This window comes from Magnusiomyces paraingens (genome assembly GCF_902498895.1).
Source record: "Magnusiomyces paraingens strain CBS 517.90 genome assembly, contig: contig2, whole genome shotgun sequence".
NCBI classification, from domain to species: domain Eukaryota; kingdom Fungi; phylum Ascomycota; class Dipodascomycetes; order Dipodascales; family Dipodascaceae; genus Magnusiomyces; species Magnusiomyces paraingens.
The window spans coordinates 4856686-4879475 of NW_022474068.1; the positions used below are offsets into that span (position 1 = coordinate 4856686).

The 22790-nt window shown below is 39.9% G+C and overlaps 9 protein-coding genes across 9 annotated transcripts; 2 read left to right on the top strand and 7 right to left on the bottom strand.

Annotated features, from left to right (window-relative positions):
• Window positions 1-235: 235 nt before the first annotated feature.
• SAPINGB_P003259 (uncharacterized protein) lies at window positions 236-1189 on the bottom strand (the record flags this gene model as incomplete). Its single annotated transcript, XM_031997977.1, has 1 exon — window positions 236-1189. One exon carries the CDS (start codon window positions 1187-1189, stop codon window positions 236-238), a length of 954 nt encoding a protein of 317 aa, XP_031853868.1.
• A 332-nt stretch (window positions 1190-1521) lies between these two features.
• Window positions 1522-4227, bottom strand: SAPINGB_P003260 (uncharacterized protein; the record flags this gene model as incomplete). Its single annotated transcript, XM_031997978.1, has 1 exon — window positions 1522-4227. One exon carries the CDS (start codon window positions 4225-4227, stop codon window positions 1522-1524), a length of 2706 nt encoding a protein of 901 aa, XP_031853869.1.
• Window positions 4228-4769: 542 nt separating this feature from the next.
• On the bottom strand, window positions 4770-5840 carry SAPINGB_P003261 (uncharacterized protein; the record flags this gene model as incomplete). Its single annotated transcript, XM_031997979.1, has 2 exons — window positions 4770-5732; window positions 5793-5840. 2 exons carry the CDS (start codon window positions 5838-5840, stop codon window positions 4770-4772), a joined length of 1011 nt encoding a protein of 336 aa, XP_031853870.1.
• A 272-nt stretch (window positions 5841-6112) lies between these two features.
• On the top strand, window positions 6113-6976 carry SAPINGB_P003262 (uncharacterized protein; the record flags this gene model as incomplete). The annotated part of the gene is made up of 2 exons (XM_031997980.1): window positions 6113-6139; window positions 6209-6976. 2 exons carry the CDS (start codon window positions 6113-6115, stop codon window positions 6974-6976), a joined length of 795 nt encoding a protein of 264 aa, XP_031853871.1.
• Window positions 6977-7166: 190 nt separating this feature from the next.
• SAPINGB_P003263 (uncharacterized protein) lies at window positions 7167-8738 on the bottom strand (the record flags this gene model as incomplete). The annotated part of the gene is made up of 1 exon (XM_031997981.1): window positions 7167-8738. The coding sequence occupies one exon, from the start codon at window positions 8736-8738 to the stop codon at window positions 7167-7169; it is 1572 nt and encodes a 523-aa protein (XP_031853872.1).
• Window positions 8739-8945: 207 nt separating this feature from the next.
• Window positions 8946-10808, bottom strand: SAPINGB_P003264 (uncharacterized protein; the record flags this gene model as incomplete). Its single annotated transcript, XM_031997982.1, has 3 exons — window positions 8946-9922; window positions 10530-10644; window positions 10785-10808. The coding sequence occupies 3 exons, from the start codon at window positions 10806-10808 to the stop codon at window positions 8946-8948; spliced, it is 1116 nt and encodes a 371-aa protein (XP_031853873.1).
• Window positions 10809-13760: 2952 nt separating this feature from the next.
• SAPINGB_P003265 (uncharacterized protein) lies at window positions 13761-14234 on the top strand (the record flags this gene model as incomplete). Its single annotated transcript, XM_031997983.1, has 1 exon — window positions 13761-14234. One exon carries the CDS (start codon window positions 13761-13763, stop codon window positions 14232-14234), a length of 474 nt encoding a protein of 157 aa, XP_031853874.1.
• Window positions 14235-14634: 400 nt separating this feature from the next.
• On the bottom strand, window positions 14635-16604 carry SAPINGB_P003266 (uncharacterized protein; the record flags this gene model as incomplete). The annotated part of the gene is made up of 2 exons (XM_031997984.1): window positions 14635-15927; window positions 16224-16604. 2 exons carry the CDS (start codon window positions 16602-16604, stop codon window positions 14635-14637), a joined length of 1674 nt encoding a protein of 557 aa, XP_031853875.1.
• A 3709-nt stretch (window positions 16605-20313) lies between these two features.
• On the bottom strand, window positions 20314-22442 carry SAPINGB_P003267 (uncharacterized protein; the record flags this gene model as incomplete). The annotated part of the gene is made up of 2 exons (XM_031997985.1): window positions 20314-22204; window positions 22330-22442. The coding sequence occupies 2 exons, from the start codon at window positions 22440-22442 to the stop codon at window positions 20314-20316; spliced, it is 2004 nt and encodes a 667-aa protein (XP_031853876.1).
• Between the last annotated feature and the right edge of the window lie 348 nt (window positions 22443-22790).

Sequence of the window (22790 nt, forward strand, 5' to 3'; positions counted from 1 at the left end):
GTCTAGGTTGATTGTGATGTGAAAAAAAAAAAAAAAAAAAAAAAAAAGGCGGTGATGTGTTGGTCACTTTTTTTTTCTGCTCAACCGAAAAAGTAGCGCACCCGAACCCTAACAGGAATTCTATTATTAAATACACCTATGTACAGACCATCATATTTTTTTTTAGTTTTCATCTCAAAAGACTATTAATATTATTATTTTTTTTGTCATTCTATAAAGTCACTTGTAAAATCGTTCATAGGGGGTCATGAGTAAAGAGGTAAGAGATACTCTCGCCGTTGTGAAGTCTGCGAATGGCCTCGGCCAATGTTGGAGAGATGTCAATATGGTCAAGCTTGGGGCAGTCCGCGTTATCGTGGGGAACAGTGTTTGTGCAGACAACACGGTCAATAGGAGAGTTATTAAGACGCTCAAAGGCTGGACCAGAAAAGATACCGTGAGTGACCATAGCGACAACAGATTTGGCGCCGTTGGAAGTAAGAGTTTCAGCAGCCTTGACAAGAGTACCACAGGTATCGGCCATATCATCAACAAGGACACAAATCTTGTCACGCACATCGCCAACAAGAACCATGCGAGAAACTTCATTAGCACGCTGGCGTTCCTTGTGAATCAAAGCAAAGTTAAGATCTAAACGGTCCGCAATGGAAGCTGCGCGCTTGGCACCACCAGCGTCAGGCGACACAATGACGGCGTTTTTGTAGTCTAGGTTTTCGCGAATGTAACGGAGAGTTGCGGGCTCAGCGTAAAGATTGTCGACAGGAACATCAAAGAAACCCTGAATCTGGGAGGCGTGCAGGTCCATAGTGATAACATGGTCACAGCCAGCCTGTTGAAGACACTTTGCAACAAGCTTTGCCGTGATTGGCGCTCGGCTCTTGTCCTTCTTGTCCTGGCGCGCGTAAGAAAAGTTGGGCATGACGGCAGTGATGCGGCGAGCAGAAGCAGTTTTGCAAGCGTGAATCATAATGAAAAGTTCCATGAGATAAGTATTAACATCACCGCAACCAGTCTGAATGATATAAACGTCTTCATCGCGAACAGACTCACCGATAGTGACCGAAGTCTCGAGGTTGGCATACTGGGACACATTAACCTTGGCAAGCTCAAGACCAAGACGCGCAGCCACGCGGTTTGCCAGGTCAGGGTGTGAGTTACCGGCGAGTAGTTTAATGGAGTTTGTGCTCATTATGAGAAGATGGAGATGAGGAATAGAGACAAGATAGTTGGTTGACAACGAAGGTGGGGAAAGGAAAAGAGAAGAAGAAAGAAACTGAAAGGGCCGGGATTTTCAGGATTTTCCGCACACAAAAATTTTTTTTCTGGAGGTTTAGGAGCACGGCTGGACCGGCAGGACACACGGTAGAGCCACCGGGGCGCACGTGTTGGGATGAGTATTTGTGAGAATTTAACGGTTTTTTAAAAGATTTTTATAAAAATTTCAAGTTTCTTTAATTTAATAATAATAACAATATAACAACGACAACATGTCTTTTATAACAATGACTACTAGATACAATTCTATGGCGACGGGCCCATTGTGATCCATAGACTCAACCGCTCCGTCACCATTTCCTCATGTGGATCCACGCTCTGATGCCGCGATGAAGGTAGCAGCAAAGGCGTCGTTGTTCCACTGTTGGCACCACTGCTTGTCCCGCCGGTTGCCGATAATCCGCTAGGAATGCTGTTGAGTGCGGCTGTCAAGGCCCTCTTGCCAACCTTGGAAATGGGACCGCCAATATTACCACTATTGCCTGGACCACTACCACTACCACCACCGCTGCCACTGTCACCGCTCAAGTTGGGGCTGTCAATTCTGTTACCACTCCCACTAATGCCGTTACTGTCATTTTTGTTATCATTTCCACCACTTTCAGCCGATGCACTTACCACAAACTCCAGAAGATTAAGTCCTGTGGCCAAACGTACTTCAAAGCGCGATGAAATGGGTGCATTGGGATCTGCCCAAGGCGATGTGATCGACGATTGGTAAGGTTGCACAAGAGTGCCGTTATGGGTAAGTACAACAAAGTGATGTCGATGGTTAAGAGACTCATTCAGTAGAGCTACAAGAGAAAAGGTATGATGGAAGTATGGTACCCAAAAGGCAAAAGCACGTTCACGGAAATGTTCCGAAACAGGGAAATGAATTTGAAACATGCTAAGCTGCTGCGTGGGGGGGATTGGATTCTTAGACTGGTGGTATTTGCTGATAGACGGAACAAGTGAAGAAAACGAAATATACTTGATGAGCGCATCAGATACTGGCTCCTCCTTAGAACGACGAATCGAACTATAATTAACAGTTGTATCCAGGAGAGGTTTCTCAGGCAAAGCTTTTTCAGGTAATGTAGAGAGTGATCCTGTTGGCACCAAAGTGCCATTTGTCAGAGTCGATGAATCTGAAGGAACAGTTGTCACCAAGGATTGAGGACCTGCTGGTATAGCATGAGAAGATACAGATGCAAGAGTAGGTACAGATGGGACATTTACTTGTGCTGAGATAGCAGATGTCGATAATTTTGATGAGGAAGAAGAAGAAGATGGTGTAGCTGTTGCATTTTTTAATAATGATGGAGTTGGTGTTGTCGTTACCGCTGTAGTTGCAACGGCTGATTTGGTTTGACGTGTAACATTGTCAGGAGCACGCTCTGCTGTAACGGTACGTGGGCGACCGCGTTTTTTAGGAGGGGTTGAAGTAGCCGCCTTGAGATCTGTAGCCTGCTGTTGAGGTTGTGACTGCTGCTTTTTCTGAGACTGTTGCGTTGCTGGTGCTGGTGAATTTTGAGAGAGGTCCTTAGCATGAGCATTTTTAACGGATTTCGGAGGGGATGCAGACTTTGTTGTGGCCATAGAGACGGCAGTAGTAGTCGTAGCATTAATATCGGATGTATTACTCTCTTGTTTATTATTGGCAGGTGACGATGCATTCTTCTGTTGTTGTTTGGATGTACTGATGGTGATTTTTGGCGACGGCTTGTTGTCTTTTTGTGGAACATGCTCGTCGTCTTCCCTGGATTTGGAAGAGGATCTGAGACTGATCTTGATGCGGTGAGAAGAAGGAGCAGGATTCGGTGAAGTTGGAGAGGACGTCGACGAAGATTGATGGTATGATGAATGAGGTTGATCCTCTTGTTGTTCAGAAGATGGCTCTATGAATTCCTGCTCAGAAGCCTTAAGTTTAATGCGCTTAGGCAAAGGTGGAGAAGCCGACCCTGGTTTGAGTTTGATTTTTAACCCAGAGTTTCCATTAGCTTGTTGTTGTTTTTGATCTGCAGTACTGCGGGTAGTACGTGTTTTGGGTGCGCCGTTCACAACATGTATAGTTTCACTAGTATTAGCTTCACTGCTGTTGTCCTCCTCATCCGGGTAATCTTTGGCTGCAGCATAGTCAAACTTGGAGGCCCAATTCAAGAAACCTTCTGGGGGGGTGTTGTTTTCTTCAAGTTGCTTTAAGCTACGGTCAAAACGCATGATAGATGTTTTTTGGAGTGCGATAGAGTCTGAATAAATGGTGCTCTCCGGGTCATTGTATTGTTGGGCATTTTCGAAAATGAGGACCACAGCATCTCGAAAGTTTGTGGGCTCAAAGAACTTGCCATGCCACAAGGAAGTCTTGACATTAAGAATGGAGGTTGGGGATTTGATGATTTTGTAATAATCGGGGTACTCCTTGCGCAATGGAACCTCGACGAAGGGGTCACACATAAATCTACTATTTTTGATTCGGGGTTTATAGTACTGAACCTCGTTAAGGACACGGGCCTCCATGTCCAAAACATTGGAAGCGTAAGACTTAAACTCAGGGGGGATCTTGCGCATCAGATTGAACTTGTGTACAAAACTAAACAGTTTGAGCGAGGTTAGAAAGATGGCTGACCCACGCGTATTGTAAGCCTGAGCATTGCCGCACAACAAGTCAAAGTCATCGAGAATTTGCTGGGAAGAGTGATACGCGCCATTAGAATGTTTGTTGTAAATATCTGAGAGTGAAATAGGCGAAGCAATGGTGACGTAGTAGTCTGGGTAAGCGGACTTGTCCGGCAGCGAGTCAAAGGGTGCGAGGTCTGTTGGGGTGAAAAAGGTCTTAAGAGAAGATATCAGGGTAGAAAAAAACTTGGCCACGACCTCGGGGGGGTCTCCTCCTCGATTGGACTTTTTAGAGTTGGTTCCATCACGGGTTGCCGAAAGACCAGCCTTGGAGGCTTTCCGTTTGGAGGCCATTATTGGTGCGTTATGTAAATTAATATATATTCTTCACAAGAGAAAAGGAATGGAGGAGGAGGGTATGACGGAGTTATTCAAGTTGGGAAAAAAAAAAATAACCAACAATATAACACAACACACACACACAAGCCCGAAGGAATGTTTAAGAAGGAACAAGGATCAAATGACGCGGAGCAGAATTGACTGAACGAGTGCTCGACGCGAATGCTAGAATTAAAATTTTTTGAAAAAAAAAAGGCGGGGAGGGAAAAAAAAAAGTATTTGGGGCCAGTCAAAAAATTTTTCGTGAAGGGAAAAAAAATACCAAAAAGACGCGACTTTTTTTTGGTGGTGGTGATGTTAAAATGGGAGTGGCGCAAATTACACAGTGGGTGGTCACGGATTTTTGTAAAAAGAAAGAAGGAAGAAAAAAAAAAAAAAAGAACAAAGTTATTACGAGACTATTAAACTACCGGAAAAATAAAGGCACAGTCGGTAAGTAAAATTACCGGGTAACATAACGTTTTTTTTATAAACTTAAAGCAATTTAAGCCTAAGGCTTAAGAGAACGCGAGAAGCAAAGGTCCGTCGGCGTGAATTTGCGCGTCTCGGGTGGACGCCTGCCACGCCGCCTTTGATTTTTTGGCAAGCCATGCGCGGTCATTTTCAGACACAGAAGCAGCCGTGATAATCTCCCAATCATCAAACAACCCGTTAGAATCCAGAGAGCTCGAAGATTCTAACTCGGGAGTCGTTGTAGAGCCTGCACCAGGCGCAGTAAACGAAGACGAAGCAGCGCCGGCGCCGGCACCGGCCGTAGCTGCACAACTTGCTTGTTCACCAGAACCAACAGCTGCAGAGGTAGTGCCATTACCAGCAGCACCAGAAGAAGTAGTAGAGAAATTGGTAGGAATAGACTTGGTACCTGCTTGTCGATGCTTGGCCCGAGTCTCTTTGGCTGAGATGGGCCGCGCGGCCGGCGCGTAGTCCGATCGATTATGAGCCGTGTCGAGACTCAAAGAAGCTTGGACGCCGTCAGCTCCATGCAAACGCGCTGCGCCTGCCGGGCGCGTCGCACCAAGGCTCGGTGAGTTTTTGTTGATTTTATTATTGTTTTTGATTGCACTACTAGTTTGGCCAGTTTCTTCACCTGCCTCGGTATTCTGTTCATCATTATTATTATCTTCTTCTTCCTCATCTGTTAATGCATGTTTAGGGTATACACTTCTGCGGCCACGAAGAGCCCTACGAAAATCCTTTGCGGAACGGTGGTTGTCAAGATGCTGTTGGTGGTCAATCTCTGAGTCGGATTGGTCTGGGGATTTTTCAAGTTGCGAGATCTGCTCGAGCTGAGAAACGTCAAGAAGGTGGTAATTCATATAGTTTAGGATTTGAGTCAGCTCTTTGTTTCGCCGAGCAAAATCAGAAACACCATTATGGAAACTATTGGCACCCTCGCTGTCATCCTGTGCGGCCCCGGGTCCGTGCTTAACTCCATTAAGCAGAGGTGTTCGCTCGTCATCCTAAAAAAAAGGTTAGAATGGATTGTCTAAGTTATTTAAAAAAAAAAAAAAAAAGCTTACATGAAAGTCCCAACGTGACCCGCAAAGGCAAGACAAAATGGCGCCCATAATGATTAATGATCTCCAAGTTGGTTTGTCACAATGAAGCGTGATAGGGAGAGGTGAAATATGATGATTAGATGTCAATTAAGATGGATTATGCTGAAAGTAGATTTGGCAGGTTAAAGAAGGTTTGCCTAATGAACGGCCGGGTAACTTGCAATATTTTTTTTTCTTTCCCCCAGCTGTTCAAAAGATGGTTTTTTGTTTATTTGCCGCCAGAGGGCATCAACATTATCAACCTCAACATCTAATCGTCATCTTTATCACCACCAACCACCATGGCCACCCGAACTGCTTCCAAAAGAGTGAGTTATTAAAATGAAAATGTGATTTTATTATTTATCAACCAACTCTTTGCTAACTCTATTATATAGCTTGCTCGTGAATATAAGTCGATCCAGGATACTCCTGTGCCATATATTACGGCAAAACCAAACGAAGCCAACATTCTGGAATGGCACTATGTGCTGGAAGGTCCCCCAGACACGCCATACTTCGGTGGGCAATACCACGGGATTCTTAAGTTCCCTGCGGACTACCCTTATGCTCCTCCTTCGATCCGCATGTTAACGCCATCCGGTCGATTCCAGCCAGGCATGCGTTTGTGTCTTTCTATTTCTGACTACCATCCTAAATCCTGGAATCCTGCGTGGTCTGTATCCACCATCCTCACCGGTCTTATGTCCTTTATGGTGTCGGACGAACACACAGCGGGCTCTATCACAACTTCTGCAGAAACTAAAAAACAGCTGGCGCGTGCATCGCGCAAGTTTAACAATACAAATAATTCTCAGTTTAAAGAAGTGTTCCCGGAACTCGTGGAAGCAAATAGACTGGTTCTAGAAAATCCAGAAGGTAATACTACAGTGACCCCAACACCTGCTGCAGCTACACCAGCGACAGCCCCAACAACAACGACACCTACTACTACTAATACTACTAATACATCTACAACCCCAGAATCTGCAAAAGCTCCGGCGCCGGCGCCGGTAGGTTCAGTGCCTGCGGCCAGCGATCCTGGGGCCAGCCGGCCGAGTGGTGGCGACAACCACAATAACAACGGCATGTCTTTGAGTCAAAAAATTATCTTTGTATCTGTTCTTTTTGTCTCATGGGTCATAGCTTCTCGCATGTTTTCCTAAATCCTTTTTTTTTATTCCTTTTATTCCTTTTTTTTCTTTTCTCTTCCTTTTTGTGTTTATTTCATTTTCATCAAGAATTTACTTTAAAAACAAACACCCATGTATTTTGATTTAATCGAAAAAAAAAATTATATGAGCTACTAGTAAATGTCTCTTTATATTTGACTAGTCAATGCGAGATGTAACAAGCTTAATTATGCCTGGTTGATTCAGATGATTGCATGTTGAGAAGACATGCAACCGCTGGTCCATACAAGGATCCATCGGCGCCTACACTTAGCCTAATATCCACACCCTTGGGGAGGTGTCGTTTTGCAAGTTGCGTTACAGAGTTCTGGCACTGGGCCATGAACCCGGGATACTTGACAACCACAGATCCGCAACAGGCAATCACAAGGGGTGAAAACAATTTTGATGTGGGAATAGGTGGCTGTGGACAAGAGGTGGTGGGGAGGGAAATGAGCTGTGCGAGGGCCACGAGATGTGCGGCCACAAGACTCGCCGCGCGACTCATCACGGCATCAAAAACACGCACAGCCAGTCTTACGGCGTTGTGGTCTGTGTTTTCCAACACGAGACGTGGAACATGTGTTTCCAAATACTTCCTCACCTGTTCCGCATCCTCAAGCGCCGTCGCATAGGCCATGGTTTTTGTACTAAGCCCGTATGGCGGTACATTGTTCCACGCGCTTTTGTTACCGTTACTGACATGTACTAGACACCTACGGACAAGCTCGCCCAAGTGCTTTCCCCCGACTCTTGTTTCCAGCGGCTGGAACCCAGGTCTTTGCGAGGCTGCATCCACCTGCTTATCCCAACTTGTGGTTGGCAAATAGTTTTGATCAAGGTCCTGTGACGTATCAGCGGACCCTCCAAGTAACGAAAGCTCCGTGTTGACAATGATAAACTCTGCAGGACCAGGAAATGGCGAGGGGAGCAGAGCGGCAGCATTTACACCCGTACCTAAAATAAGGGCAATCTTCGTGTACGGGTCCCGGTATGCGGCCGAAAGTAGCACTGCTTCTGAATCGTTAACCACGGCACAGACCTCCATCTGTGGCAACCTTTTGAGACTATTGGCATCCTTCTCAGCAGCATCCGCAAACCCTTGAGCAAAAGCTGCCCGCAAGTCCCAACCTACAATATCGGAAGCGACGCGGGCCCAGCCTTTTCCCATGTCGACAACGGAAGCCGAACGACCGTGGTCTTTGGGAATCACGGGGAATGACCAGGACACTGCGACCGGCCAGCATGTGTTATTGTAGTGTATGTTTCCGTTAATATTTTGGTTTTCTTTATCGCTCAACAATGTAACTGATGCCTCTGTAGTAGTTACATAGTGCTCTGCAACAGCCTCACGAATCCGACCTGCCAGCCACGCAAATACCTCGCGACCACTCATCTGCTGGCATCCACTTAAGTCCCATTCCCGAGACGGGCAGCCGCCTTTTAAGGTATTTGGGTTTGTTTTGGTGCCACCAAGGTCACCCGTCTTCGGATCAACATTAACCAACCCAACACGTAGAGTGGACCCGCCAACATCAACAACAATAATCGGACAAGAAGAATGTGAGGATCGTTCAGAGCTTGTGGGTAGTCGAGTAGAACCACAAACGGCCATGGCTGGAGATGCTCTGTCGGCAAGTTGAGATTGCATGGCCCGGCGTGCTCCGGCAACCACGGCGTCGAGAGCCTCGGGGGAGTGGCCAAGTGCTAAATCGCGCTCAACCTTAAGTACAGCCGCTTGTAATTGACAAGTCATAGATAAAATAAAGAAAATTAATTTATTACGGGGGAGAGAAAAGTTCCTTCTATTAAAATAACGTTTGCATTAAATGGGGTGGGGTGGTTAGTTAGAGACGTGTAAAAGGGATGGTGCGTGCATGGGGACATGAATTATATATATTTTTTTCCAATTTTTTTTTTCATAATTTCATTTTTTAAAACTTCCTTCTTCTTCATCAATCATTTACAGCTTCTCAAGCTGGTCAAGGACAGCCTTGGTGAACTCGGAGGTACCGGTGCTGCCACCAAGATCCTTAGTCTTGAAGGCACCAGCGGCAATGACATCGTAGGTGGCCTTAGAGATTCTGTCAGCGTGGGAATCAAGACCAAGGTGACGAAGCATCATGGAGGCAGAAAGGATCATGGCAGTGGGGTTAGCCTCGTTTCTGCCCTTAATGTCAAGACCGACGTGTCTGCAGCCGGGCTCGAAAAGAGCGTGCTCACGGCCAAGATTGACACCGGGGACAAGACCGGGGCCACCAACAAGGGCAGCACCAATGTTACCAAGAATGGTACCGTAAAGGTTAGGGGTGACGAGAACATCAAACTGTTGGGGTCTGGAAACAGCCTGCATGGAGGCATTATCGACAATCATGTCGGAGTAAGCAACACCAGGGTAGTCCTCACCAACCTCTCTAACGGTGGCACGGAAAAGACCATCAGCAAGCTTCATAATGTTGGCCTTGTGAATAGCAGTGACCTTCTTTCTGTTGTTCTTAAGGGCAAAGTCGTAGGCGAAGCGGGCAATGCGCTCAGACTTGTACTTGGTGATAATCTTGAGGGACTCAACAACGCCGGGGACGGACTGGTGCTCGAGACCAGAGTACTCACCTTCAGTGTTTTCACGGATAAGGACCATGTCAATGCCATTGATACGGGTGGTGACACCTGGAATGTTCTTGATCAAGACGACAGAGGCGTAAATGTCGAGTTCGCGACGGAGAGCAACGTTGAAAGAAGCGTGACCAGACTTCTCAATGGGGGTGTAAAGAATACCCTTAAGACCGACCTTGTTTCTCTTGAGGGAAAGGATGGCCTCGTTAATACCCTCGGAGGAGTCACCAACACCGTGAACATCGATTTCCTCCCAGTCAATGGGGACATTCTCAGCCTTGAAAATAGTCTTGACAGAGTCGGTGATTTCAGCACCAATACCGTCACCTAAAGAGATTAAAGTGTTAGCAGCAACAGCAACAACGAGTTTCGAAGGGCTTCATTTTCTTTTCGGTTATTGGAGGGAATGGTGGGAGGCCATTAGTAGATAAGGGAGATGGGATAGGACAGGTTGTAGACGGGCAAATCACAGAGCAGAATGGGTGACGCAACACATAAATATATACACGCACACAGGCACGAGCGGCGGTACATTTCAAAATGGGAAGACAACTTTGAGGGACATTATACATTAAAGCCGTAATAAAAGACTATTTATCAATATGAAATGACGATATTTCAAAAGCATAAGGAGAATAATTATGAAAAAAAATAATGTTGATGAAATGAAATGTTTGAGGGCTGAGATTGTGTGAGTGGACGGGCCGGACAATTGAGTGTTGTGATTGGTTGAAAGTGTTATGTGCGTGTGTGTGTGGTATTATAAAATAAATTATAAAATAAAAAAAACAACTCAAGTGTGCAACCGCAAAAGCCGCCAAAAAAATAAACAAAAAAATAAAATAAAAAAAAAGAAAGAAAAGACGCTCAAAATTGACCAAAACTGAAATTGAAAATAGAATTGAAAATAGAAGCTGGAATCATTAAAACATACCAGGAATAAGGGTGACGTTGTATCTGCCACCATACTTGGTGGGCTGGGAAAAGGGAGCGACTGAGGCAAGGTGTCTCTTAGCGGCAGGAGCAGCGACTGAGCGAAGGATGGAGGACTTGGGCATTATGAGTTAGTTACAATGTTACAATTGAAAGAAATAGATAAGCTGGTATTCATATATCTTGAACTTGTTTAAGATTGACCAAACAAGTTTCAATTTTCCAAAGATAAAAAAAAAAACACAAAAAAACTCACCTTGGCGAGAGTGTTGCGGAACATTGCTGAAGATGAAGTTAATTGTTTAAATGAAGATATGATGAAGAGTTAAAGAAGGGAGGAAGGGAGATGTTTGAGTTAGTTGAAAGAAGAGGAAGAGGAAAAAGAAGGGAAAACAAAAAAGGGTGGGAAAAAAAGGCAAAAGGGGAGGAGGGGTGGGATGGAGGGGTAGAAATATAGAGGTATATATATATTTATATATGTATATATAACTGTTAAATGTAAATATGTAAATATGTATAGTATAATAGTATAGTAATATATAGGTGTAGTGGTAACAATAAGAGGGCTTTTATTTTATTTAATGCTGCGGCTCTCGGGTTTGCCAACTGCCAGACAGCCAGCCAGCCAGCCAGCCATAAACAACCATAAACAACCATAAACAGCCATTAAACAAACAAAACAGCCAGCCAAACAACCAAATAACACAAACAGCCACGCACCGCACTGCACAACAGCGCCCGCCAACCACCGCTTCCCACACGGCCCCGACTGGCTTTGGTCTGCCATTTCTGGCCTGCCTTGGACTGGCTGGCTGAGGGTTCTTTAAATTTATTATTTATTTCTTTTTTTATTTTTTTATTATTACTATCTTGGACAAAAAAAAAAAAGCGTGCGGCGGTCTCATCACCGTCATGGCCGTGATAGCCTTCCCATTATCCATATTGTACTACCCAATTTATATCAAAGATTACAGAGTATCTAACATATTTGCAATTATTGAAATTATTGAAATTTTTAAGAAATTTAAAGTCTTAACGACTTTAAATACACATATAACAATAATAAATGTGAAAAAAGAAAAAAAGAAAAAAAGAAAAAAAGAAAAAACCTCGAAATTCAACTGATTTTCATTGAGAAAGAAAATACGCGTGCAATTGGGTGTATTTTTTTATAATAAATAATAAATGTGTATGGGTGTAGACATAATTATTTATCAAAAGACGACACACATCAAGATAACGATTAGGACTCAATCACGACTTTTCTCTCCAAAAAAAAAAGCCCTAAACCAACAATTTATATATATACAATGCGCGTCTTGTTCTTGTGAAAGGATTTCAAAGCTTATTCGTCAAATATTTATTAAAATTTCAATGAAATAAAGAAACTAATAAAATAAAAAAAAAGAAAGAAAGAAAGGGTCAAAGATTGAGCGAGTATTTTGGAACCATAATAGATTAGAGAAACAAAAATAAATAAATATATATCCACTAGGGCAAAACGGCATGGCCCGAGTCCGGCCGGTCAGAAATTTCTCTCTTTCCTTTTGTTTAAATAAATTAATTTGACCTTAAAACTAAAGTAAATTCTTTAGTTTTTTTTTGGTTTTAATTTTATATATAAAATCCCAATGTAATGTAAGAAAAACACCGCGTTTTTTTGAGCTCTTTTTTTTATTTTTTTTTTTTTTTCAAAATTCTTTTCATTCATCACAAAAAAGCCGCGTTTTTTTTTAAAAAATTATCGCTAAAAAAATGACCTGCCAGCGCGCTAGAAAGCCACGCCTTGTGTAATAACGACAAACACATACACAAAATATATAAATGAATAGCACCGACAGACATAAAAAAAAAAAAAAAAGACAACAATAACTGCAACAATTGCACACAGACTTTATAAAGGCTTCTGGTGGTGGTTATCACCAAACGCCAAATTTCATTCGGTTCCGCGCGGTAGTTTTTAAGCAAATTACGCACACGTGACACGCATCAAATAACCGGGTGCGGCGATCGAAGGACTGCGGCCTCTGCCATCTGCCAAAACACTAATTTTTTTGTTTATTTTTTATTTTATTTTTTTTTTTCCCTCTCCCTCTTTTAAAGTTTCTTCTGCTTCTTTAGAATCCCCTCCCCCTAACCCAGTACGTCGAAGCGGTTGCACGGCTATTTTTTTTTTTTTTTTTTGGTTTAAAAAAAAATCTCTCTCAGAAATTAAAATAAAATAAAAAAATAAAGAAATAAAGAAAAACCTGGTGTAGTTTTCAGACTGGCACTAACACAAATTAAAATTTTGGTAAACCCTATCCCTCTCGGCCCGGACTTGAGTTTTCAAATAGACGAATCTTAAAAGACTTTTTATATAATAAACTTCATATTTTGGGAATAAAAAAAAGTAAGATTATTTCGTCAAATGTTCCCTCATTTTTAGTCTTTTAACTGTGTAATAAAGTTAACTTCCAGTTATTACAACAATAAATGTGGTAACTTGATAAGTACTTAACCGTAATCTATTTAACTGAAGTTATACTTTTATTTTAATAAGCAAATTGTTAGGATATGGGTTCTAATTAACATTCATAAATGAAACAACCTGAAAAAAAAAACTTGAATGTGAATATTATTAGCATGATATTTTATTCTCTTGTGTTAACCAATTTTAAATTATTTTTTCAATGATTTATTTAAGAAAGAATCTTTTTATAATTTTTTAAACAAATCCATCATGATAAAAATGCATTTCCTGAAGACTTCAATTGATAACAATCTTCCGACATAGAGCACTTCAATTACTATACTTAGTACATTTCAGTCTGTACGGTAACTTTGAGTACTACTATTTTTTTTTTTCACAGGATCTTAGAAGCTCATCCTTTGGCTAGGACTGGAAGACCTTTATATCAAACACCAAGCCTCTTTTTTTTCACCACCACCACCAACACATCAAATTTTTTTTTTTTTTTGAATTGCTCATCCTGTCAATCCCATCAACCAGTAAACCATTCCAAAAGCCACTTCAAAATCTTTTCTTGAACCATCTACCTCAAATTCAAATTCACTCTTTCAATAAATACACACTTTTACTATATTTGTCTTTTTGTTTCACTAGATCTAAATCGTTGCCTTTTTCATTACGCTCTAGTAATCCTCCCAACTTACCTAACGTCTATTCGCTCTTCCTATTCACTACCCTAACCCCACACACACAACCACTTAAATACACACATAAAAAAAAATGTCCACACAACAGTCTACTACAGCTGCCGCACGGTCCCTTTACCGCGCAATCTACCGTCAACTCGAGCGCCAACATGTCGCCTCCTCAAAGCTCCACCAAGCCCAGGATCGCAAGAAACTCGAGGCTCTTCGCAAGTATCAACAAATGAAAGCTGCTGCTGCTGCTGCTTCCACTGCCACGAACCCTAATTCTTCATCCTCTTCAAGCACATCTCTTCCTCTCATAGAAGATCCCAGAATTAAACCGTACCCCTCGCAAACCCTTCGATCCTTGTTTCTTTCCCAAACATCTTCAACAGACAACACCCCAGATGAAAAATATCTTGAAGCTATTGCTCTTTTCCTCAAATCACAGCACGAATACAATTACCTTCTGGAATACTACAACGGTTCCACCATTGACGAGACAAAGCGGATAGAACTTTCAGCCAAGCGAGTAGGTTTGGCTCTTCCAGAAGAACCAAAAGAGTAATAATACTCCACTCTTCTTTTGTAAATAATATAGACAACTAAAAATCATTTTGCGGAAAAATTTTTTTAATTTAAAAAAATACTTGATCATAAAAATGTTCCTTCATCTTTTTTTTTTCTATCTAAAAGTTTTATTTTTTTTTTCTTTCCGTGCAACCATAACTATATTGTACACACAAAAAACAACCATTTTTGGCACGTTATAAAAAAAAATCATCAATCGTAAAAAAACATAAATGTCTATCGTAAAAATGCATTTCAAAAAAAAAAAAAAAAAAAAGAGGGGAAATCTCCCTTTTTTTTTTCCTTATTCTTCTTCTGAATGGGGTCATTAAAAATTCGTCAGTCGTTTACCACCACAAATGTCGTCCTAGTAGTCAAAATAACTTCCCTGGTTATCTTCATGCAAGCTTAAATTTCTTCAGAGTGATTTCACGCTGGCGAACAGCCTGCCAGAATGCACCATAACTCCAAGTCAAATCCCGAGCTCCAGTCATGAATCCATCGTATCTGTTGAACTGTTCGCTCAGGTTACCTTCATTATCCTGATGTTCACGAACAACATCCAAAAATGAGTCCGCATAGTCGATAACCATCTTTATCAAAAAGTTGTAAACATCAGAATCTCTGTTAAGAACATAGTCATTAGGATCCGACCAATCAAAACCTTCTTGGCCATTTAAAAACAATCCGTAAAAGCCCTTATTCAAGCCATTAACAACAAGGTTGAAAGAGGTAGGGCGAGAGGCAAGATAGTCAGCAAGCAAGTACAAATTCTGGGAAACAGTAGAAGTGCACAGGAACCATGGGTTACCGACAGAAGTGCCATCACCATTGTAAATATCCTCAGGGTAACGACCAACACCAATGCCAACCATGGATGAGTTAAATCCTAGTTCGGTGAACTTGGCCATACGGACGGAATTGATGGGGTAAAGGTTGCGCATTGATTCAATGTATTGGGAAAGCGAAGACAAAACCTCATCGCTGTAGGGAGGGAATAAGTCAGTAACAGTGCCCTGACCATCCCAGTTCAAAACGTCGAGAGAGTGAAGCGAGGCCAAAAACAAGGCCGAGTCCAAACCAGAACGGTACTCGAGGCCATAAGTCTCAATCAAGTGGCCCCTGGTATTGTTCCAAAACTTTTCTTTAATAAAGGCAGCCATGTATTCAGCTTGGGTTGCATAGTAGGACGCAGCATCACGGTAGCCCATAGACTTTGCAATCTTAGAGCCAGCGACAAGAGAGCTATATTGGACCATGAAGGTGTAGAAGTGCTTGCCCTTAATCTCCTCCCACAAGTCAAAGCCATCCTGGTGCCAGTAAGCAGCCACATAGTCCAGATCGTAACGGACAATATTGTTGAAAATGTCACGGTAAGTATCAAAGGAAACTGAGGAATTGTACTTGACTTCGGTATTAATAAAATTAGAAATAGTGATTGCACGAAGAGCAGGACCATCACGCTGAGGACGACCCCAGTTTCCAGTAAAGGCCTTTCCATCAACTTCAAACTTGGGTTCACCGAGGCCCTGCATGTCAGCAAAAGTTCCGCTTGGGTTGCTGACTCTTTGAATCTTGTGCATCAAGTAAACATAATCGGTAATGATACTCCATAAGGTAGAGTTCCTTGCACGCTGATCAGCATGTTGTAAAACCAAATTATTGATTGAAATTGCAGCATCGCGAGTCCACTAAATTTTTTTTTAGAGTTAGTAAATGGAAATATAAGTGCAAGACAAAACAAATCAAAAAATTGTCCCAAAAAGGAAACCGGCCCACACGGAAGAAAAGTGACAGTAGACATGTGACTGGGAGACTGCGGCTCTTCGTCACCCACCGCCCAGTCTTAACTTTGTGTTTTGAGTATATAGGGGCCCACCAGGTAATAAAGCGTGCCCGGAAAACCAAACAAGAGAGGGCCGGCCGGAGGTAGAGGGAGGAAAAAAAAAAAAAAAAGATAAGGAAATATATAATAAAAACAACATACCTGATAGTAATAATTTGGATGAGTTCTTGAAGGACTAGCCACAACAGTACCTGGAAGAGCATCATCGATTCCAGTACCGTAGCCACCAATGTTACGAATGATGGATTCAAAAGCATAATCGGATTCATTGCTAATCCAATTCTCATAATCGGCTTGTGGAATGAGAGAGCCGATAGAGAATTTTCCGTATTTGGATGAGATTTTTTTAGAAGAGGAAGAAGAGGAAGAAGAAGAAGAGGAAGAAGAAGAAGGGGACTTGAAGATTGGAGTGTTGAGAATCTTTTGTTCTAAAGACTCAACATAGTGATTCAAGTCGATGGGTAGCGCCGATGACAGAGCTACACCTGCTGTGAGTAATAGTGTTATTGGTTTGTTAAACATTGTTGAGAGTGTATTTATATGTATCAGAGCAATATAAAAATCGACTGGTATTAAAAGCAATCAGAGGATGATGATGAAATCAACACAAAGAGAGAGTTGGGAATAGATGAAAGAAATGAGAAAATTTATATAATATATTTTGGGGGTTATATTAAGAAGAAAAGAAAAAAAAAATTAAATGTTCAAGCGGATCCGGGGAAGTTTAAATACTTGGAGATGAGAGGCGAGGGGAGGGGCAAAGTATTTAGTACTGTTATATTAATAGGGGAGAGAGCCCTTGGTAGTAGCAACAGAGCAGGAGTACGCACATCATCACCATCATCGTCACACAGCCAACAAAAAATATATCCTAAAAGCTCTCCACACATCTTAGCAAAAAAATACGATACCTGTGACCGCAGACCCGCAGTCAAAAATATTTTTTTTTTCTATTTTTTCTATTTATTAATATTATTCATTTTATTTTATTTTATTCTATTTTTTCATTCTGAAGAATCTTCACAAGCCGAGGAGTTCTTTTGTTTATTTGTTTATTTGTTTATTTGTTTATTTGTTTATTTGTTTATTTGTTGTTAGCAAGCAAGCAACTAACAAACAAACAAACTTTTTTTTTTTTATCTTAAGGTTATTTTTTTTTAAAACAAAAAAACTCTCTTTATTTTCTTTCATATGAGAATTGAAGATTAAGAAGATTAGAAAGATATTTCTATATAACAGAAATATAGTTTCTTCTTCTTCTTCTTCTTTATTTTATTTTTTTTTGTCGTAGAGCCAATACCGTAGTAGTCTTTTATTTATTTTATTTTATTTTATTTTATTTTATTTTTCCTACTCAAAAGCCCCGAGGAGTTTCCTATGCATTTACCGGCACATGACCTTCGCAGGTGACCGGCCGGTACGCTCACTGCCTTTTTTTTATTTTTATTTTTATTTTTATTTTTATTTCTTCTTACTGCTGCCGCTGCTGCTACTACTGTGCTTAACAAAAAAAAAAAAAAAAATCTGTTGGTTTCATAAGCAACGCCTTCCTCCCCCGTGGCACATGCGCACATGCCCATTTCTTTCTTCCAGAAGAAAAAAAAAAAATTTTAATAAATAAATAAATAAAAAAATTTTCCCCAGACTTTTTCACATTTATGAAAATTTTTTTTTTACAAAATAAAAAGTATTGTGATTTCAGGTCTCGAGCCGTTGGGTCCTTTGACTGTTAATTTTAATTTTATTTTTAATTTTAATTTTTAATTTTTATTTTTAATATTTTTTCATTGATTTTTCACTAATATTGATGTATTAATTTAAATCAACTTCTAGAAGGAAAAAAAAAAATAATAATAATAATAATAATAAAAAGGGTATAAAAATTACCCGCGTTGAAAAGATTTTAAAGAAGATGGTGGTGGGTCAGTTGAGCGAGCCGTGGTGTGGCGGTTGATTTGTGGAGAAGCCGATCGGCCAACATAATAATTTTTGGCTTTAGAAAAATAAATAAATAAACAAATAAACAAATAAATAAAAATAAAAATAAAAATAAACAAACCACAAGCCATTATTTACTTTTTAGACAAATTAAGAGTCGAATCAAAATTAAAACTTTCATTGACCATTTCACATTCTTCAAGACCCAAGGCTCCTTTTTTTTTTTTTTTTTTTTTTCTAGTTTTCTTGTAAAATAAAAAATAAAAAAAAGGGGTACAGAGAAAGGGACCAAACTGGTTGTTGGCTGAGTTACTGACTACCTGACTACCAGGTCAGTTGGCCAGTTGGAAAGCTTTGTGCCTGTGAAGAACAAAAAAATAAATAAAAAAAAGGCGGGGAAAAACAAACAACAAATCGACTTTAAAAAAAAAAAAAACTCCCCCACAGATCAGTTACATCATCATCATCATCATCATCATCATCGTCGTATTAAACCACCTGAATCATCCTTAGTATTAAAATCAATCATTTTAATCTTAAACATCTTGAAAGAAAAAAAAAGAGTCAATTATCCCCCACAAAAAACCCACCTTTTGTTTTCCCTCTTTATTTAAGTCTATTTACCTTTTAAAAAAAAAATCAAAAAGGTTTCTTATTTTTCCCTACACTCCTCTCCCCCTATTAAACCAAAGCGCTTATATTCACCTATTGTTATTGTATTTATTATTATTAAGACTGTCGCGTGAAATTTTTAAAAATAAGTCTTCACCATCAACAAATAAGAATCCATGAAAGCTGAAAAAAAAGTAACCCAGCGGCATACCAGTGGGCATATCCCACCTGTTTATCTTCGCTATTGTGTTTGCAGATATATATACATGTATATACACACCTCCGTACTTTACATTTCTCACATCATATGAACACAACCATTCTTTCTGTCATATTGGTTAACTTTCTATTTATTTTTTTCTTTTTTTCTTTTTTTCTTTTCCCGCCTTATTATACACTTCTTTTCAAAAAGCAACTCGGATCCCTATCATCAAATATCTCTTGCTTTTTTTTTTTTAAAAAAAAAAATAATTCTTAAAAATAATATTAGAATGATGATGAAAAATTTTTTTTTTCACATGTATTAACCTCGTCTGTGCGCACATCCTTTGCGCATACATTCTTTAACTATTATATTCGCACAAGATCAAATGAAATAAGATGCAATAAACCAATAAAATGCCAGAATATACTTACAAAGTACTCTGTAAACAATTATAAGCTTATATCTATTCATCCATTCTTCACTTAAAAATTTTTCATCGGGTGTATTCTCATATTATCCCCTTCCCGTATCTTTTTTTTTCTTTTTAATCTAAGAACTTTTATCCATATCCTTCTGTTTTTCATGTATTGCTTAAAATTCCTTTTTATTCTCGCGTATTTTTTCCTTCAAGAGGGAATGTTTCCCGAATAGGTAATTTATTCGCAAAGAAAAAAAATTTTCAAACAGAATTTTTTTTTTCAAAAAAATATAATGTATATACTTAATACATTTTTTATTATTTCTTTTTTTTTCACAAGTCAAAAATAAAAAATAAAAAATAAAAAATTTCACCCTTTCATTATCCCCACAAAATAACTCCTTAACTTCATTTAGCATTAATTGCTAGCTTAGATCCTGATCTTTTTTTCATTTTTCCCCACACTTTTCTATATATTTTTTCATACATCCATCTATCCAATCGGTTCATTGCTATCCTTTGTTTATGCTTACTGCTTGGTCAAAAAAAAAAAAAAACCTGGGGAACATAACTTAACTATAAAAAAAAAAAAGAATGTCAAACTCAATCTTTCATTCGCTAGTTAAATCATTTTCCCTCGTCTTGGCTAAGTTATTAATCACTATATCGACTCCGTAGGTCACATCTTAACTATTAATTTTAATTTTAATTTTAAAACAAAACAAAACAAAACAAAACAAAACAAAACAAAATAAACCTCTTAATACCGTCCTTGTGACAAGAATTAAATATATATATTTCCTTACTTTAAATAGCCACATTTATTATTTACGCCATTTGTGCACTGCTAGCTGAGTAAAAAAAAAAAAAAAATTTTAATTCCAATCATTTTCATGACGTTTTGTTTACGTATATAGGTATTTCTTATAATGGTGGTATAGTGCTCTCTATATTTTCAGCTACCTTGGTATATTATTCTCATCCTCACTTCTCTCAATCTCTCATCATCCTCTTCTTCTTTTTCTTCATAGTCATCATATACAAAGTTCTTCCATCTCTCATTTATTATCTTCCAAAACCTTGGACAGTTCCGAGGCATCTTCTGCTGTCTTTACTCTTACCATATGCTGCTTGGGTCCATCACCAGTCAACTCCACAATCGTCACAAGGGTCTTATTCGCCTTGTATGAAAACCCCTTGTGCAAAAGCACATTTAAAAGAACTCGTCCACCTCCATCAGCCCGTACAACAACTCGGCTCTTTTTTGTCTCTTTATGTTTCAGCACACGCAGTAATCCAATTCCCTCAGCTTGCAGCTTACCTTCAGCATTGGAATAAACTTTTGCCTTTTTCTCATATAAAGAATCCTCATTCTCTTCTCCAGGCCCCTGGGCTGTGAAATTTGTAGACTCCCCGCTCTCCTCAGCAGCTACTTCCCCATCTCCCTCTTCCTTAGATCCTTCCTCATTAGTCGACGCTGTAGAAGGTGCTGTTGTAGTAATAGAGGCTGGTGCTGGTGCTGGTGCTGGGCTAAAAGAAAATGCAGGTGTTGTGCTAGTAAATGATCCAAACCCACTGGAGCCACCGGCTGTACTACCAAAAAGAGGTTTGGTTTCGGCACTCTTATTGGCAGACGACGAGCCAAATTGAAACGCAGGAGCCGTTGGTGTGGTTCCAAATAACCCAGATTTGTTACTAGTGTTGCTATCAGAAAATACAGATGAACTAGACGATGCTTTTTCGAATAAACCACCTGTTACAGGTGCCGCCGGAGTTTTGCCAAACAAACTGGGCTTGTTTTCAGATACTGTATTGTTATTCGCAGAGGAAGAGAAGCTGAACAATTTAGACCCCTCGTTTGTCAAAGCACTCGTCGTAGTTGGTGGCTGAACTGGGTTCGCAAAAAAAGACTTCTGAGATTCGGTATCAGAAGAGGACAATGACTTGGTGTTAAAGTTGATACCTTTCTCAGGTCCCCAAGTATGATTATTTTCTGTTGCTATCTTCTTGGCTCCTTCTTTATCTGTGCCAAATAATAAGTTTGATGTAAATAATGGCTTGGGCTCATCGCCCTTTTTTTCTTCAGACTCCTTTGTTGCAACTGCTAAAGACTTGAAAGGCGATTCTGTTTTTTTTGCAGGTTCTGAAAATTTAAAGGGTGATTCTATTTTTGTCGCAGGCGCCACAAACTTAAATGTAAGTCCGGGCTTATTATCGCGCTTCTTCTCCGCATCAGAAGTCGTCGTCTTATTGAAAACAAATGGAGACGGTTCAACACTATCCGTGGGTTTAAAAACAAACTTTAACTCCTTATCTGCAGGTCTGTCGTCATTGGCCTTCCCTTCTTTTACTTCCTCTGGTTTGCTACTCGACGCGTTTTCAGGTTGCTCTTCAGTAGTCTTGTTTGCTCCAAAGTTAAAAAGAGGCTTACTATCTGTAGTAGATGTTGTAGTACTCAAAGATGCCTTGCTAGGAAGAGATGGTGTGAACTGAAATGAAGGAGTAGGTACAGAAGATGTATATGTTGGGTTTGATAAGGCGGGTGATGAACTCGACGTGCTTTCAGTCTTAATATTTTTGGCAAATGTCAAGTACTTTTCAACGGTTGAAGAATAGTCGCCATATAAATTGGAATTAACAAGTTCCGAAAGTTTGCGCTCAAATTTCTCGTTAAGAGCACGGAATTTAATCTTCAAATCATCATTATTCTTTTGGTGAGTAGAAGATGTCGCTATGTTCGAGCTAAAAAGTTTGCTAGTAGAATCTGTATTGCTTTCAACTGAAGTGAATGTTGGGCTCGACGCACTGGCTGTGCTAAAAAGACTGGATCCTGTCGAAGAAGTTGTAGTGGCACCCACACTTGAGAATTTAAATCCACTGGATGCAAAGGGATTACTAGCAGGCTGTCCCTCTGTCTGTGCTTGTGGAAATGATCCTTTTTTCACATTTCTAAATTTCAAAACTGCAATTCTTTTTTGTTTGTATATGATTAATATAAAATGTACATTGATCTATAATGTATACATGAATATATAAATGAATATATCCACTACATCATTTTCTCTCTCACTTACTTGCGCTTTGAAAGTGTCTCAGGGTCTGCAAGACGAACAGGGTCGCTTACTTCGGGAGAGTCGTCTTCAGGGTTATAACTACTTATTTGATTCTCACTTTGACGTTTCCCCATTATATTGATATATATTGATATATATTGATTGCTTATTTCTGCTGTGGGAAAATGGCGGGCTCGCAATGCTAATTTAGATGCCTCTTCGTCTTTCAATGTCACGGTGTCGATATCACCACCCTCTTTCAAAAATTTTTGTTAATGCAAAATACATTAGTCATTATTAATAATATAATACTAAATTATTTCACTTATTTACTATTATTTAGGGTTAAGCCCTACATTTTTTTAGAGATATTTTTGCTTTCCTTATTACACTTTGTTAAATATGTGACACAATTTTTCCACAAGTAAAATTTTTATTGTATGACTGAATATTCTCTGTACTAATGTTTACACAGTAATTTG